This window comes from Lipotes vexillifer, unplaced genomic scaffold (assembly GCF_000442215.2).
Source record: "Lipotes vexillifer unplaced genomic scaffold, Lipotes_vexillifer_v1.1 scaffold788, whole genome shotgun sequence".
Lineage (NCBI taxonomy): Eukaryota > Metazoa > Chordata > Mammalia > Artiodactyla > Lipotidae > Lipotes > Lipotes vexillifer.
In genome coordinates this window covers 440,386-456,193 of record NW_006791862.1, presented here as the reverse complement: position 1 = coordinate 456,193, position 15,808 = coordinate 440,386, and the positions used below count along the sequence as shown (strand labels likewise).

Here is a 15,808-nt window from a genome sequence, read left to right as displayed (position 1 = left end):
CCCTCCCTTTCTTCCATTTACTTATTTTGCTTTTGGCTATGCCTGGTCTTAGTTGCAGCACGTAGGACCTTTTAGTTGCGGGACGCGGACTCTTTGTTGTGGCATGCATGCAGGATCTAGTTCCCTGACCAAGGATTGAACCCGGGCCTCCTGCATTGGGAGCGCCGAGTCTTACCCACTGGACCACCAGGGAAGTCCCTCAGCAGTTTCTTAAAAGGGCTCTAATTTACTCTGTCATCAGACTCCCTATATATATTTAGGACAGAATGGAGTCTTCCAATACATCTAGTTCAGATCTTTCATTTTTCACACACAGAAAGAGCCTAAATGAATTATCCCCATGCTGGGAGTGTAAACTGAAACCACTCTCTCCCCCTTTTCAAAATAATAAAAAATTTTTTTAAGTTTTTTTTTTTAATATTTTTAAGCTAAACTTTAAAATTTTTATTTGGAAATAATTTCAAACAGGAAAGTTGGAAGAATAAGAATAGTACAAAGACTATCCATACACCTTTTGTAAACCTTTTACTCTATTTTCATAGTTCTCTATCTATAAATATACATATTTATTTACATATATATGTATTTATAAGTAGATATACATACCCCATATTTTTTTTTCAGAATCATTTGAGGGCTTAGAGACATACATCATGGCCCCTAAGTACTTTAGTGTTTATTTCCTGAGACTAGGGATATTCTCTTCTAACTTCAGTACATTCTAGCCTCAGTAGAGTTGCCAACTTTAGTAAGTATAACACTGATAAAATACTTTTATCTAACCTGCCGTCTGTATTCCGGTTTTGTCAGCTGACTCAATAATGTCCTTGACGATGTTTTTTTTCCTTCCCATACAGGATACAGTCAGGGTTCAGGTCTTGCATTAAGTTGCTGTGTCTCTTTAGCCTCCTTTAAACTAAAACATGTCCACAGCCTTTGTCTTTAGTGATTGACACTTTTGAAGAATACAGCCCCTTTCTCCCCTTTTTAAAACTAGAGGTTTCTCATTTTGGGTTTGTCTGGTCTTGCTCTGTTCCCCATTAGCGATGTTAATTTTGAAAACACAGTCAACGGGGCCTTCCCTGGTGGCGCAGTGGTTGAGAGTCCGCCTGCCGATGCAGGGTTCATGCCCCGATCTGGGAAGATCCCACATGCCATGGAGTGGCTGGGCCCGTGAGTCATGGCCGCTGAGTCTGTGCATCCGGAGCCTGTGCTCCGCAACAGGAGAGGCCACAACAGTGAGAGGCCCGCATACCGCAAAAAAAAAAAAAAGAAAACCCAGTCAAGGTGTGCATTTGAGTTCTTCACTGTTTAATGTAATAAGCAACCCATAAGGAGACACTTTCAGGCCATAAAATATCCTGTTCCTCATCAGAATTTCTCCCTAGTTAGCATCCATTGATGATTTTTGCCTGATCCAGTCTTTACTACGATGGGCGCAAAATGATTTTTCCCCCTGCATCCAGCACTCTCTCCATATTTACTAGTTAGCACTTAGCATTCTAGTATAATCAAGAGACCTCCTGTTTCACTTATTTATTATAAGTATGCACACATGAATTCCTTTATTTTCAGTGGTTTATAATTCATTATCATACTTACTTTGGTTCTCAGATTGTCCTAATTTGAACACTGTGAGCCCCTTCAAGCCAGCTCTTGCAACCTTGTGACGTGCCTCATCGCTTTTTTGAGCGTCTCCTTACTTTTTGGCATGGCTACATGTTCGAGGTGCATCTTCTACCTCCCATGCCCCAGCCCTAGAATCAGCCACTTCTCTGAGGAGCCCTTGGTCCTTTTAGAAAGGAGTGACATTAGAGACCAAGATATGGCCATTGCTTATTTCTACTAGAGTATCTTGGCATCTGGGCCTTTTTGGCCCACGGCGCTGGGAAATACATGGTAGGTATATGCTACGTACATATATACCAGTATATGTACATAGTTGCATATACATGCATATATCCATAGATGCACTTTCTTAGAAATCATGAGTTCATGCTGATAACCCCCAGTTCACCTTCCTAGGCTCTTTTCTTGTCCCCCCACTCCCACCATGTTCCTTGTTTGTGTGTCCTTTCCTCAGTGAAAACCCTGGCTCCCAGCATTAGCACGATTATTCATTTGCTCAGTCTTTTAATACATCCAGAATTATTTCAGAATTGCTCTGTGCATACCACTACATAACACAGACCCACTTCAACAAGTTCGGGATTTGTTTGCAATTCTCTGCATCACCCAAGACTGAAGGTCTTTTGTTAAATGTTCATAAGTTACTTGGATTGGTTCTTTTTTTTTCCCCTCATTGTGGCTGTGATATTCCTTTAAAATACTTTTTTGGTTCATCTGTTCGTTCTGCTTTCAGTTTTCCCTTCCCATATGTAGTGGTTTAGTTTTCTAATTTGTAGAACATAAGTATGCTTCCAAAAGTCAAAGCTATGCAAAAAGGTGTATTTGGAGAATTGTTGCTCCTTCCTAGGTCTCTTCCACTCCTTTCCATTCCCCCTGCTCCAACCCTTCGTAGGTATTGTTTTCTAATTTATCTGTCCTTTATTTCATTTTGCAAAGACAGACGTGTATATGTTTTTGCTTTTGTTTTCCCTAATTTTTTCCTGAAAAGGTAGCATACTACGTATGCTCTTTTGCACCTTGTTTTTTTCACTTAATAGTATCTCCTGGAAATACAATGCTGCTTTATAGAGATTGTTATTTTTATTTATTTATATATATAATTTTTGCGGTACGCGGGCCTCTCACTGTTGTGGCCTCTCCCGTTGCGGAGCATAGGCTCCGGACGCACAGGCTCAGCAGCCATGGCTCATGGGCCCAGCCGCTCTGTGGCATGTGGGATCTTCCCGGACTGGGGCACGAACCTGTGTCCCCTGCATCGGCAGGCGGACTCTCAACCACTGCGCCACCAGGGAAGCCCCCGAGATTGTTATTTTTTTTATAGTTGCATAGTACTCCATTATGTGAATGTAACATAGTTTAACTACTGTCCAGTGCTTGGACATCAAAGTAGTATTTTGCAGTTATAAATAATGTTCTAATGCATAACCTTATACTGTTGGAGGTGTATATTCAGGGTAAATTCCTAGAAGTGGGATTTCTAGGTCCAAAGATAAATGGATGCATTTATTTAGATAGTGCTAAATTCCCTTCTATAGAAGTTGTGCCATTTTGCATTCCCGTCAGCAATATATGAGGATGCCTATTTCCCCACAGTCTTCTTAAGAAAGTATATTATCAAGCTTTTGAATTTTTGCCAATCTGATGGGTAAGAACTTATATCTCAGTGTAGATTTCTCTTATGAGTGAAGTTGAATGTCTTTTCATGTTTAAGGTCCATTTTATCTCTCTCTTTTTTTCCTAATTATCTCTTTGTGACTTTCACAGTAGGATTTTTGGTCTTTTATTTTCCTCTCAATTTTTAAAAGTTCTTTCTATATTAAAGATGTTAGCCCTTTATGATATGTTTACAAGTATTTTCTTATAGTTTATTTGCTTTTTAAACTTTGCTTATGGTGTTCTTTGCCAAAAAAGAGCTTTTTGTTTGTTTTGTTTAGTCAAATTTATTACTCTTTTATTGCCTCTGAAGTTTGATTGATGGTAAAAAGTCTTTCCCTCCTCCTAGGTTACAGAAAAGTTCTGGAACCCTTTGTGAAGGACACTTTGGCTGTGTGTATCAGAAACCCTCTGTACACTCAACAGTTCTAGTTCTAGGAAAATAGAAATCCTGAGGAACAAAATGTGAACTGTTATTTGTACAGGAATGTTGATCTCAGCATTTTTTATAATAGTGAAAAACTGGAAACAATTTAAGTATCCACCAATAGGAAACTGGTTAGATTAGTGGTTCTCAGTCTTATGAGACCCAGTGATTTCTTTTTATAATGTTTTTAAAGCCCCTTTTAAAACTATTTGGAAATGAAATACATAGATAATATAACATAACTATGCCCATGATTTCAAAGAAATAAAAATAATGCCCTAGGACTTCCCTGGTGGCACAGTGGTTAAGAAATCTACGTGTGAATGCAGGAGACACGGGTTCAATTCCTGGTCCGGAAAGATCTCACATGCCATGGAGCAACTAAGCCCATGCACCACAACTACTGAGCCTGTGCTGTAAGCCCACGAGTCACAACCACTGAAGCCCGAGCGCCTAGAGCCTGTGCTCCGCAACAAGAGAAGCCATCTCAATGAGAAACCGGCGCACCACAACGAAGAGTATTCCCCACTCGCCGCAACGAGAGAAAGCCTGTGCGCAGCAATGAAGACCCAACACAGCCAAAAATAAATTAATTAATTTAAAAATAATAATAATGCCCTAACTATACTATAAAAGATAAAAGAGAAGTGATTTGTAATAAATAATATAATTTATAATAATATGTATCAATATGATTAGACACTACAGTGGAAAACATAATGCCTTTAGTCAGATGCTTGTACCTGTAAGTCAAGTCACTGTGCATATTACAACTACAGATGCACAGTGATTCACGTGTGTTGTATTGGTGACTCAAATACCACAAGCCTGAATAACTCTTAGTAAAGTTCTGAACAAAACAAGGTAGAATCTCCTCTTGACGTAATGCAGTTGCCTTCCTGGAAAATTCAATACATATTAAAACTGTCAAAAACATTTTATTTAGTATGGAATTATGTTCCAGGTCATGTCATTATGAGCAAGTTTTCACCTACTTGAACGTCTGGTGAGACATTTGAAAGTTGTGCAGGAGACTGGCCAATTCTTTGTTGTGTAGGAGTATCTTGAGTGTTGAAGGATATCTAGCATCCCTGATCCCAGCCTGCTAAGTGCCAGTAGTGCTCCCTAGTCATTGTGGCAACAAAAAAGCATCTCCTCAGATTTCCATAATGCCTTCCTAGGAGGCAGTTGAAAACCATTAGGTTAGATTAAATAGATTGATGGACTATTATTCATCCATTAAAAAGAGTGAGGAAGATCTATGTGTACCATCATGAAAGATGTTGACAATATATTATCAAGTGAAAAAACAGGCTATGAAACGTGTGGTATCCCACTTTTGTTAAAATATACACACATGTACATAGAAGAAGGGCTGGAAATCAGAATGTTAATAGAGGATGACATACTTTATACTTTTTATTGTCTAAAATTTTTGAAACTATAAATTGGACTTTTACAAAATAATTATCTTTTTTTTTAAACATCTTTATTGGAGTATAATTGCTTTACAGTGGTATGTTAGTTTCTGCTTTAAAACAAAGTGAATCAGCTATACATACACATATATCCCCATACCTTCTCCTTCTTGTGTCTCCCTCCCATCCTCCCTATCCCACCCCTCTAGGTGGTCACAAAGCACTGAGCTGATCTCCCTGTGCTATGCGACTGCTTCCCACTAGCTAGCTAGGGGGCACGAATCTGCGCCCCCTGCATCAGCAGGCGGACTCTCAACCACTGCGCCACCAGGGAAGCCCCTGTTTGTAGATTTTTGATGATGGTCATTCTCACTGGTGTGAGATGATACCTCATTGTAGTTTTGATTTGCATTTCTCTAAAAAACAATTACTTCTTGACATGAGGGTTTAAAAACTCTTTAGGTCAGTCATTGGCCAATTTTTTGTTGTTGAAGAAAGTTTGAGGAAAGAAAAGCAAGCTCATATCATTAAAAGAAAAGGATGCGAGGGCTTCCCTGGTGGCGCAGTGGTTGAGAGTCTGCCTGCCGATGCAGGGGACACAGGTTCGTGTCTAGGTCCGGGAGGATCCCACGTGCCGTGGAGCAGCTGGGTCCGTGAGCCATGGCCGCTGAGCCTGCACGTCCGGACCCTGTGCTCCGCAACAGGAGAGGCCACGACAGAGGCCCACGTACTGCAAAAAAAAAAAAAGAAAAGGATGTGAGGAAGAAGGTAATTTGGTAAAAATTGACATTTAATATAAAATAATTTTTGTTCTTCCATGTCAAAATTTTAAATGGCAGAAGTGGGGTAGTTGCTGTTCCACATGTTTATTTTGAAGCTACTGCCAGAAAGATTACCTTTCTTTCCTCTGTCATTTTTTTCTCCAGGTCTTCATTTAGAAGCAAAAGAAAAGAACAGTAATCACCACTTACAGGAGGGAAAGTTGCCTTGAAGAGTGTTTCTTGGACTTTAGGAAGGAAAATGCTATTGCAGAATGTGAGAAATTCTGCCCCAGGCCAAACAGATTAAATCCCTTCTCTACCTTCAGAGCCTGTTTTCTTAGACTTCTGTTGATCACAGAGAACAACTCTGCTAGGTTGCCCTGACTCAAGAGTGGCAGAGTTTGGGACAGCCAGGGACACACACATCTGCATTTTTATGACTTTAGAGAGTTTGGATTATACTCCTTGCCTTAATATTGCAGAGACAGTACTGTCATTGGAACTGGAGGAAGGTCTGCTCTGTTCTCTGCTTACTGTGGGAGAAAGGGAGGGAGGTGTCCTGGGTTTAACTCCCAAATCAAATATAAAGTAGTACATCCCAAGACATGTTTAAAGGGTTTTTCTTTACCAGCTTTTTATTATGAAAAATTTCAAACTTATAGAAAGTTGAAAGAACAGTACAGCAATTATTGCCCATTACCCAGACCCAGCAGTTATTAACATTTTGTCAGATTGGCTTTATCTATAACTATATATGTGTTATGTAGGTATGTGACATTATTTTCCCCTGGGAAAATAAATTGTGGGCATTATGAAACTTCCAGTTAAAACATGTGTTTGTAAATTTCTCTGCAGGGGCAATATCTACTTAAATGCTATTTAAAATAGTAGATATACTGTAGGTAGGAACAAAGCTGGCCTGAAATAAAAAGGAACATAATTTTTGTTTTTTCTTATTTGGAATGAGCTCATCTTGTCTCCATGAACTTTTCAACACAGCTTACCACCTTGTGTAATCATTTGCAGATTTTCACCTTCTCGCATTTAAGATAATCATAAGGTGTTTTGAAGCTAGTATATTTTTCTTTTTGTTATAGATGATCCCTCTGATAAGCCACCTTGCCGAGGCTGCTCCTCCTACCTCATGGAGCCTTATATCAAGTGTGCTGAATGTGGGCCACCTCCTTTTTTCCTGTGCTTACAGGTAACTCTTTAAGGGGAGGCTTGCCTAGTTTTATGGATATAGTAAATTCAGAGATGACTATCAATTGCTCAGAAGGACCATACCTTATTAAGTCTATTATTGAATTACACATTTTACCAGTGAAAAATTGGGGAACAGAGCAGGATGGATGAGATAGACTGTTGAATATTCCACTTCCCTGTATCAACCTAATGCTGTTTTTACCAGTAAATTTCAAGTATTGGGACTATAGGAAATAGAATTGGAGGATTATTCCTTTTGATAGCACCTATGACACTGTTTTTTGTCTTACTGAGGGGTGATGTTTGGGCAGTTGACAAACCAGGGAACAAACTATTTCGTCGATGATAGTGGTAATAGCAATACTAATGATAAGTGCTGGGCTTCCCTCGTAGCGTAGTGGTTAAGAATCCACCTGCCAATGCAGGGGACATGGGTTTGGGCCCTGGTTCTGGGAGATCCCACATGCTGCAGAGCAACTAAGCCCATGCGTCACAACTACTGGGCCTGCTCTCTAGAGCCCACTAGCCACAGCTACTGAGCCCGCGTGCCACAACTACTGAAGCCCACATGCCTAGAGCCCATGCTCCGCAACAAGAGAAGCCACTGCAATGAGAAGCCCTCACACCGCAACAAAGAGTAGCCCCCGCTCACCACAACTAAAGAAAGCCTGTGCACAGCAACAAAGACCCAATGCAGCCAAAATAAATAAAATTTTAAAAAATTGTTTAAAAAAAATACTAATGATAAGTGCTTACTCTGTGCCAGGCACTATCTTGAGTACTTTGCATGAATTAACCTTTAAATCATAACTGCAACCCTAGGAAGTAACTATGATTAGTATCCCTATATTATAAAGGAAACTCAGGCAAAGAAAGGTTAAATAATTGGCTCAAGGTCACACAGCAAATACCATATTTTATCAGATCCAAGATGCTATTGATTAAAAGAAGCATCCCAATTTCAGAATGTAAAGTGTAAAAATAGCTGATGGAAGTTGTAATATACTTTTTATTATAAGATGAATCCACATTTCAGAGTTTTAAAATATGAAATAATACATGTCTTAGAATTGCTGAAATAAGCTAAGAGCCAGGATTCAAATTTAGGCAGTCTGCTTCCAGGGCTTATGCTTTTATAAAAGGAGGAGTTGTCCTAGGAAAAACTTTTTTTCAGATCATTGTTTTTCTCTATGTGGGCCATTGAAAGGCTGCTTAACCTTCCTGTTGTGGCTGCAGACAAGACTAAATGAATTCTTAAAAACTCATCACAAGAGTAAAATACCCCCAAGCCATCTTCTATCCTTTAAGAAAGCATTTCAAAATGTAGCTTTTTGGTAACTTAGTTTTCTTTTCTTTTGCAGTGTTTCACTCGAGGATTTGAGTACAAGAAACATCAAAGTGATCATACTTACGAAATAATGGTAATGATGAAGTTGTAGGAATTTCCCTTCATTTTCAAGTATTATACTGGGAATTAGTCTTTTTATTTCTTCATCTGCAAGTATCTCACTTTTCTTTCGCCCACTTCTGGATTAGGTAATCATTGCGCAATAAGCTTTTTAGGGTTTTATGGATCTTCTAAGGCATTTAAGTCCAAAAAATCATTTTATATACTCAGATTTTTGGTTTAAATTAGAAGGAATTTAAAGGAAGTGCTTTTTGAGATTTACTAATATAAGGATCAGAGGTTTGTGGTTTTCTAAGTTCATTGATAAAAACGTAGTAAATATGTTGTCGCTGTGTTTGGCTAATGGTATTTTTATGTGGTTTGTGTGAGCAGTGGTGATATTTATATCTGGCACTCCACCTCCCCAGCCTTGGGAAAATTAGTTACCCTCAGAGAGTTAAGTTGTAGAATGGATGTAGGGTGAATAACATAGTAATATACAAAATCATTTTGAAGAGGTAGACTGATTATAGGCCAGAATAAGACTTGGCTGTAGGGCTTCCCTGGTGGCGCAGTGGTTGAGAGTCCGCCTGCCGATGCAGGGGACATGGGTTCGTGCCCCAGTCCGGGAAGATCCCACATGCCACGGAGCGGCTGGGCCTGTGAGCCATGGCCGCTGAGCTTGCGCGTCCGGAGCCTGTGCTCCACAACGGGAGAGGCCACAACAGTGAGAGGCCCGTGTACCGAAAAAAAAAAAAAAAAGACTTGGCTGTAATTTGATTGTTTGCCACCTCTAAAGAAGGAATGAGAGGCAGATGTTGGCAGTGTCCTTCCAATATCTAGCCAGAGGAACGGGCACTTTAATAAGCCAAAGTGAATATGTGGTATGTTTGACAGGTGTATATACAGTACCTTTGTCAGTTATCAGAGCCTAACTCCTAGTTCACCAAGTAGTTTTCTTACATTTGGCCTCCCATGTTGTTTTTCTTACAGGAAGGAATGCTGGTTGGGCATCTACTTGACAGTAATTTCACATCATGGGTTAATCCATTGATACATGTGTTTTCTCTTGCTGCCGTAACAACTTAACCAAAAATGAAGGAGCTTAAACAACAACACAAATTTATCATCTCACAATTCTGTTGGTCAGAAGACCATTAGACTCAGTGGTTTGCTCCAGATTCTGTAAGGCTGAAATGAAAGTGTTTACCTGTCTTGGGTTTTTATCTGGAGACCCTGCGGGAGAATCCACTTCCAGTCTACTTCCATTCTCATTCAAGTTGTTGACAGAATTCACTGCTGGGAGGTTGTAGGACTGATGCTACTGTTTCCTTATTAGTTGTTGGCCAGGGCTTACTCTTAGTCTCTAGAGGTTCCTGGCCCTCATTCTCAGTATTCAAAACCAGCAATGGCAGGGAGTCCTTGAGGGTTACTGATGTAATGCTTGGCGTCTCTCTGACCTCTCCTGGTTCATCTCTCCTGGGCTGAATCTCTCTGACTCTTCTGCCTCTCTCTTCTACTTTTAAGGGCTGTGTGATTATATTGGGTCCACCAGCATAATCTCCTTATTTTACAGTCAGTTGATTAGTACCTTAATCCCATTAGCATAGTCCCTTCACAGTAATATCTAGTTAGTGTTTGATTGAATAATCAGGGGACTGGAATCTTGGGGGCACTGGGGGACATCTTTAGAATTCTGTATACTGCAGCACTGTAGCATATCTACTTCAGTCTCTTAAAAGTTTAGAAAGGGTAACTCAGCATCTCCAAGTCTGATTATTTATGAAGTCTTATTTAAGTGAGTTTCTGGGCCTGTAATGCTGAGAGTCAGATCCTGGTCCATAATGAATTAGTCAAAGAAATGCTCCTTAGTAAGAGTTCTTGGGCAGCCAGCTGTCTAGCCTTCCCCTGCCTCTTTCTAAACACCCTCAGTCTTCTAAGTAGTTTCTTCACTAACTATAAGATTTGGAATACATTTTTTAATATCAGACTGTTTTTTAGAGAGTTACAGGTTCACAGCAAAATTGAGTGGAAAGTACAGAAATTTTTCTGCCCCCGCAAATGCATAACCTCCCCCATTATCAACATCCCCCACCAGAATTGTACATACATTATCATTGACAACCTACATTGACACCTCATTATCACCCAAAGTCCATAGTTTACATTAGGGTTCACTCTTGGTGATGTACATTCTTTGGGTTTGTAGAAATATATAATGACGTGTACCCACCATTATAGTATCATACAGAGTAGTTTCATGTTCCTAAAAATCTTCTGTGTTCTGCCTGTTCATCCGTGCCTCCCCCCAGCCTCTGGTAACTACTGATCTTTTTACAATCTCCCTGGTTTTGCCTTGTCCAAGATGTCATATAGTTGGAATCATACAGCGTGTAGCCTTTTCAGATTGGCTTCTTTCACCAAGTAATATGTATTTAAGTTTCCTCCATGTCTTTTCATGGCTTAATAGGTCATTTCTTTTTTAGCACTGAATAATATTCTGTTGTCTGTATGTACCACAGTTTATTTATTCATCCACCTACTGAAGGACATGTTGGTTGCTTCCAAGTTTTGACAATTAAGAATAAAGCAGCTATAAATATCCATGTGCAGGTTTTTCTATGGACATAAGTTTTCAACTCCTTTGGGTAAATACCAAGGAATATAGCTGCTGGATATCATGGTAAGAGTATGTTTAGTTTTGTAAGAAACTGTCAAAATGCCCAAAGTGGCTGTACCATTTTGCATTCCCACCAGCAGTGAAAGAGAGTTCCTGTTGCTCCACATCCTCATCAGCATTTGGTGTTGTCAGTGTTCTGGATTTTGGCCATTCTGATAGGTATATAGCGCTATCTTGTTGTTTTAACTTGCATTTCTCTGACAGCATATGATGTGGAACATCTTTGCATATGAATAATTTTTTTTCCCTTTTGTTAATTGCAAAATGAGTGAAGGGCTGGGGGAGAGTATGGTCAAAGTAGCTGTGGCTTTGAGTTCATTTCACCAGGGTTATCAGATCTTCAGAAAGTTGGCTTATTCTTCCTAAATTCACACAAGAATGCCTAGAACCAGAATACAAATTTATTCATTTGAATTGTGAAAATAATTCCTTAAAGGTTAATTCAGTATAGTTTGGGTAGATTGAAGTTATCCACTGCTGGAAAGCTGACCATGAGCTCTCTTCAGCTGTTCTGGGCACCATCCCTTCTGCATAATGCTGACGGCACGAAGTTTCACTCCAAGTCCACCTAACTCTTCAGATTACTTCATCCTTCTCTCACATATTCTACACCCATACAAACAGATTTCAGAATTCTGTCCTTTATTTTGTAGAGCTTTTGGAGGTTACTAATACTCTCTTTTTTCTGCTAGTCTTTATCTATTCCCAGATAAGGAAAAGAAGAATCTTTCCTTCCGTAGGAATGATGACCAAATTTTGCTTCTCTACACACGAAACCACTAAAAACTTGATTTTCTCTCTTTTTTTCTTTTTGCATATGAAGCCTCAGAAAACTTTAAATGGTTTTCAGTACTTTTGCCATCTCACAGTGCTGTATTTTTGGAAGTTGCTCATGCTGTAGTGGGTGGTGCATTAATCAAGATTTCTGAGTTCTTTGCCTATTTTTGTCTTATAATTCTTAGAATCTTAAACAAGTCAAGGCACCTCTTTCAGCCACACCCTTTATACCAGTGATTCTTAAACTTTAGTGCATAAGAATCACCTGGGAGATTCTTAAAATTATAGATTCCTAGGCCTCACTGTTAGAAATTCTGGTTCAGTAGGGCCAAGATTGGGTCCAGAAATTGAATAATATTGATTCAACTTTAAGAAAAACTGACTTATGCCCATTTATTTTTTGGTGTAGAAAGTCTGGTTTATCTCACAGTAAAGTTGGTGAGGACTAATTAATATTCTAAAATACTCTTTTAGAAATAACAGGCTTTTCAACTATGAGTTGTCATATTTACCTGTATTTATGGTACTTTCCAGATTGAGTGATTATTTTGAATTTAATACAGACATAGACTCTGAAATTTCTCTTTCGGATCTCATATCCAAAATATCTCATGTGAGGCATATTCCTAGTATGTGCTCAGATAAAATGTATTGCTTATTAGTAATGTAATTTCACAGATCACAGCTTTTTTTTTGCCATTAACAAAAGATAGAACAATTTATAAATGCCCGTGTGATCTGAGGATTTCTTGTGTCACTTTTTTTTTTTTTAACTTATAGTAAATTTCAAGCATATACTAAAATACAGAAAATGGTGTTTCAGTTATCTGTTGCCCCTAATAGCTGCCTCAAAACTTCATGGTTTAGGGACTTCCCTGGTGGCATAATGGTTAAGAATCTGCCTGCCAGTGCAGGGGACACGAGCCCTGGTCCGGGAAGATCCCACATGCCGTGGAGCAACTAAGCCCATGCGCCACAACTAAAAAGCCCATGCTCTAGAGCCCACGAGCCACAACTGCTGAGCCCACGTGCTGCAACTACAGAAGCCCATGCATCTAGAGCCCATGCTCTGCAACAAAGAGAAGCCACCGCGATGAGAAGCCCGCGCACCGCAAGAGTAGCCCCTGCTCGCCACAACTAGAGAAAGCCCACGCGCAGCAACGAAGACCCAACACAGCCAAAGATTAATTAATTAATTATTAACAAACAAACGAGAAAGCTTCATGGTTTAAAATAACAGCCATTCTATTATCTCTCACAGTTTTGTGGGTCAGGAATTCAGATTGGCACCATGAGAGTAGCTTTCATTGGTTCCACATGGTGTGCTGGGAATGGAAGTCCAAGGGGGTTTTTTCACTTTTAGCACCTCAGAATGGCTTGAGTTGGTTGAACTGGAGCATCTTAACTGCCTGAGGCCTTTGGTTCCTCTCCAGGTAGCCTTAGGGCCTCTCCCTCTCCATGTGGCCTCTCCACATGGTCTTTCCAGAAAGGAGGCTAGAATTCTTATGTGGTGGTTCAGGGCTACCAAAGGCGAAAAAGTAGAAGCTGCTAGGCCTTCTTAAGCAAATCACAGGTTCAGCCCATATTAAATGGGAAGGGACCACATGAAGATGTGAATTCTAGAAGTTCATTGGGGGCCACCATTGTAATCAACTACCACATATAGTGTAATAAATTCCCATATACCTGTCACTGGTTCTTAAAATTACCAACTCATACCCTATCTTGTTTCATCTAAACCCGTACCCCTCCGGCTTATTTTGAAACAAATACCCTAGATATCGTATCATTTCATCTGTAAATGTCTCATTAGGTCACTCTAAAATTATAAAGTAACTCAGGGCACTTTTCACATTTCTCCAGTCATCTCAAAAAAGCTTTTTTAAAAAAACTCTGCTCTCTTCTCCACACCTGAAACAATCACTATTCTGATTTTTATTACCATAGATCAGTTTTGCATATTCTAGAACTGCATATAAATGGATTCATTCTGTATATACTCTTGTTTCTGGTTTCTTTCATTCAGCATGTTTTTGAGATTTACTCAAGTTGTATATAATAATAGTTCATTCTTTTTTGTTACTGAGTAATATTTCATGGTATGAATATAGCACAGTTTGTTTATCCATTCTCCTGATAGAGACTGGGCTTTGCCTAGTTTGGGGCTATTAAGAATAAAGCTGCTGTGAGCGACTTCCCTGGTGGTCCTGGTTGGGATTTTGCCTTCCAATACAGGGGGTCTCGTTGGAGAGCTAAGATCCAACATGCTTCAGGGCAAAAAAAAAAAAAAAAAAAAAAAAAAAAAAAAAAAAAAAAAAGCCATATTGTAACAAATTCAATAAAGACTTTAAAAATGGCCCACATCAAAAAAAGAGAAAAAAAGAAAGGGACTTGCCTGGTGGTGCAGTGGTTAAGAATCTGCCTGCCAGTGCAGGTTACATGGGTTTGAGCCCTGGTCCGGGAAAATCCCACATGCTGCGGAGCAACTAAGCTTGTGCGCCACAACTGCTGAGCCCGTGCTCTAGAGCGCGCGAGCCACAACTACTAAGCCGACATGCCACAGCTACTGAAGCCCACGTGTGTAGAGCCTGTGCTCCGCAACAAGAGAAGCCACTGTGATGAGAAACCCACGTACTGCAACAAAGAGTAGCCCCTGCTCACCACAACTAGAAAAGCCCGCACAGCAATGAAGATCCAATGCAGCCAAAAAATAAATACATAAATTACTTTTTTTTTTTTTTTGGCGGTACGCAGGCCTCTCACTGTTGTGGCCTCTCCCGTTGTGGAGAAGGCCTAGCCGCTCCGCGGCATGTGGGATCTTCCTGGACCGGGGCACGAACCTGTGTCCCCTGCAACGGCAGGCAGACTCTCAACCACTGCGCCACCAGGGAAGCCCATAAATAAATTAATTTTTAAAAAATACTTTAAGAAAAAGAATAAAGCTGCTTTGAACATTTTTGTATAAGGCTTTCTATGGACGTATATTTTCGTTTTTCTTGGGTAAACACTTAGGAGTGGAATTGCTGGGTCATAAAATAAATGATTATTTAACTTTTAAGAAACTGTCAAAAAGTTCCCTTAAATGGTTGTATCACTTTACACCTCAGCTAGCAGTGTATGAGAGTTCTGATTGCTCCACATGCTTGCCAAGTTTTGTTATTGTCATTTTCTTCATCCTAGTATTCTAGTGGGTATGGTGAATGTGTAGTGGTATCATCATTTTTCTTTTACCTTTTACAGTGCTATTTGGAATTCAGATATGGTCCATACATTCCAATTGATTGCCTCATATATTTATCCTGTGGGTTCTCCCTCTCCTTCCCCTCCTTCTCTCACTCTTTCTCTTGTTTCATATAGTTTGATTGTTTAAAAGCCTGGGTTTATCTTATGGATGTTACTGCAGTCTAGATTTTGTTGATTAACGTGTTCTTCTGACTTCTGTGTTTCCTATAAATTAGTAGTTAACATATACTGGCTATATCAGATTCATTCATGATCATTGTTTAGATCTTTTCTTCTGGGATTGCAAAATATATAGTTATCTTTCAATTCTATCACTGCTTTTAATTTATGAGATTGAATAATTCTATAAAAAGAAATTTCATTATGTGGTCACCCTGAGGTAAAGTTTGTACAGAAGGGCAGGATAAATTATTTCCGTTATTTACTAGTTTTGAAAGTATGAGTTGGTTCCCTGGCATCCTCTAGATATTTAGAATGTTTAATGTGTTGTAATCCTTTGCAGTTCTCATTAATGCTCAGAATGTTCCATTTTTGGTCAGTGGGAGCCTCTACAAGTTGACCTCTGAATCCATTTGACAGGACTCTTTTCGTCTTTGAGAGTTTCTTTGATTTCCAGTGTAATGAAGT

The 15,808-nt window shown here is 39.5% G+C and overlaps 1 protein-coding gene across 1 annotated transcript in view; it reads left to right on the top strand.

Moving 5' to 3' along the window:
- The window catches only part of TADA2A (transcriptional adaptor 2A), a 45,774-nt gene that overhangs the window by 992 nt on the left and 28,974 nt on the right, over window positions 1–15,808 (top strand). Inside the window, exons 2-3 of the mRNA XM_007464884.1 lie at window positions 6,986–7,092; window positions 8,456–8,515. Of these exons, the coding sequence (XP_007464946.1) occupies window positions 6,986–7,092; window positions 8,456–8,515 (167 nt within the window). The remainder of the gene's footprint in view (window positions 1–6,985; window positions 7,093–8,455; window positions 8,516–15,808) is intronic.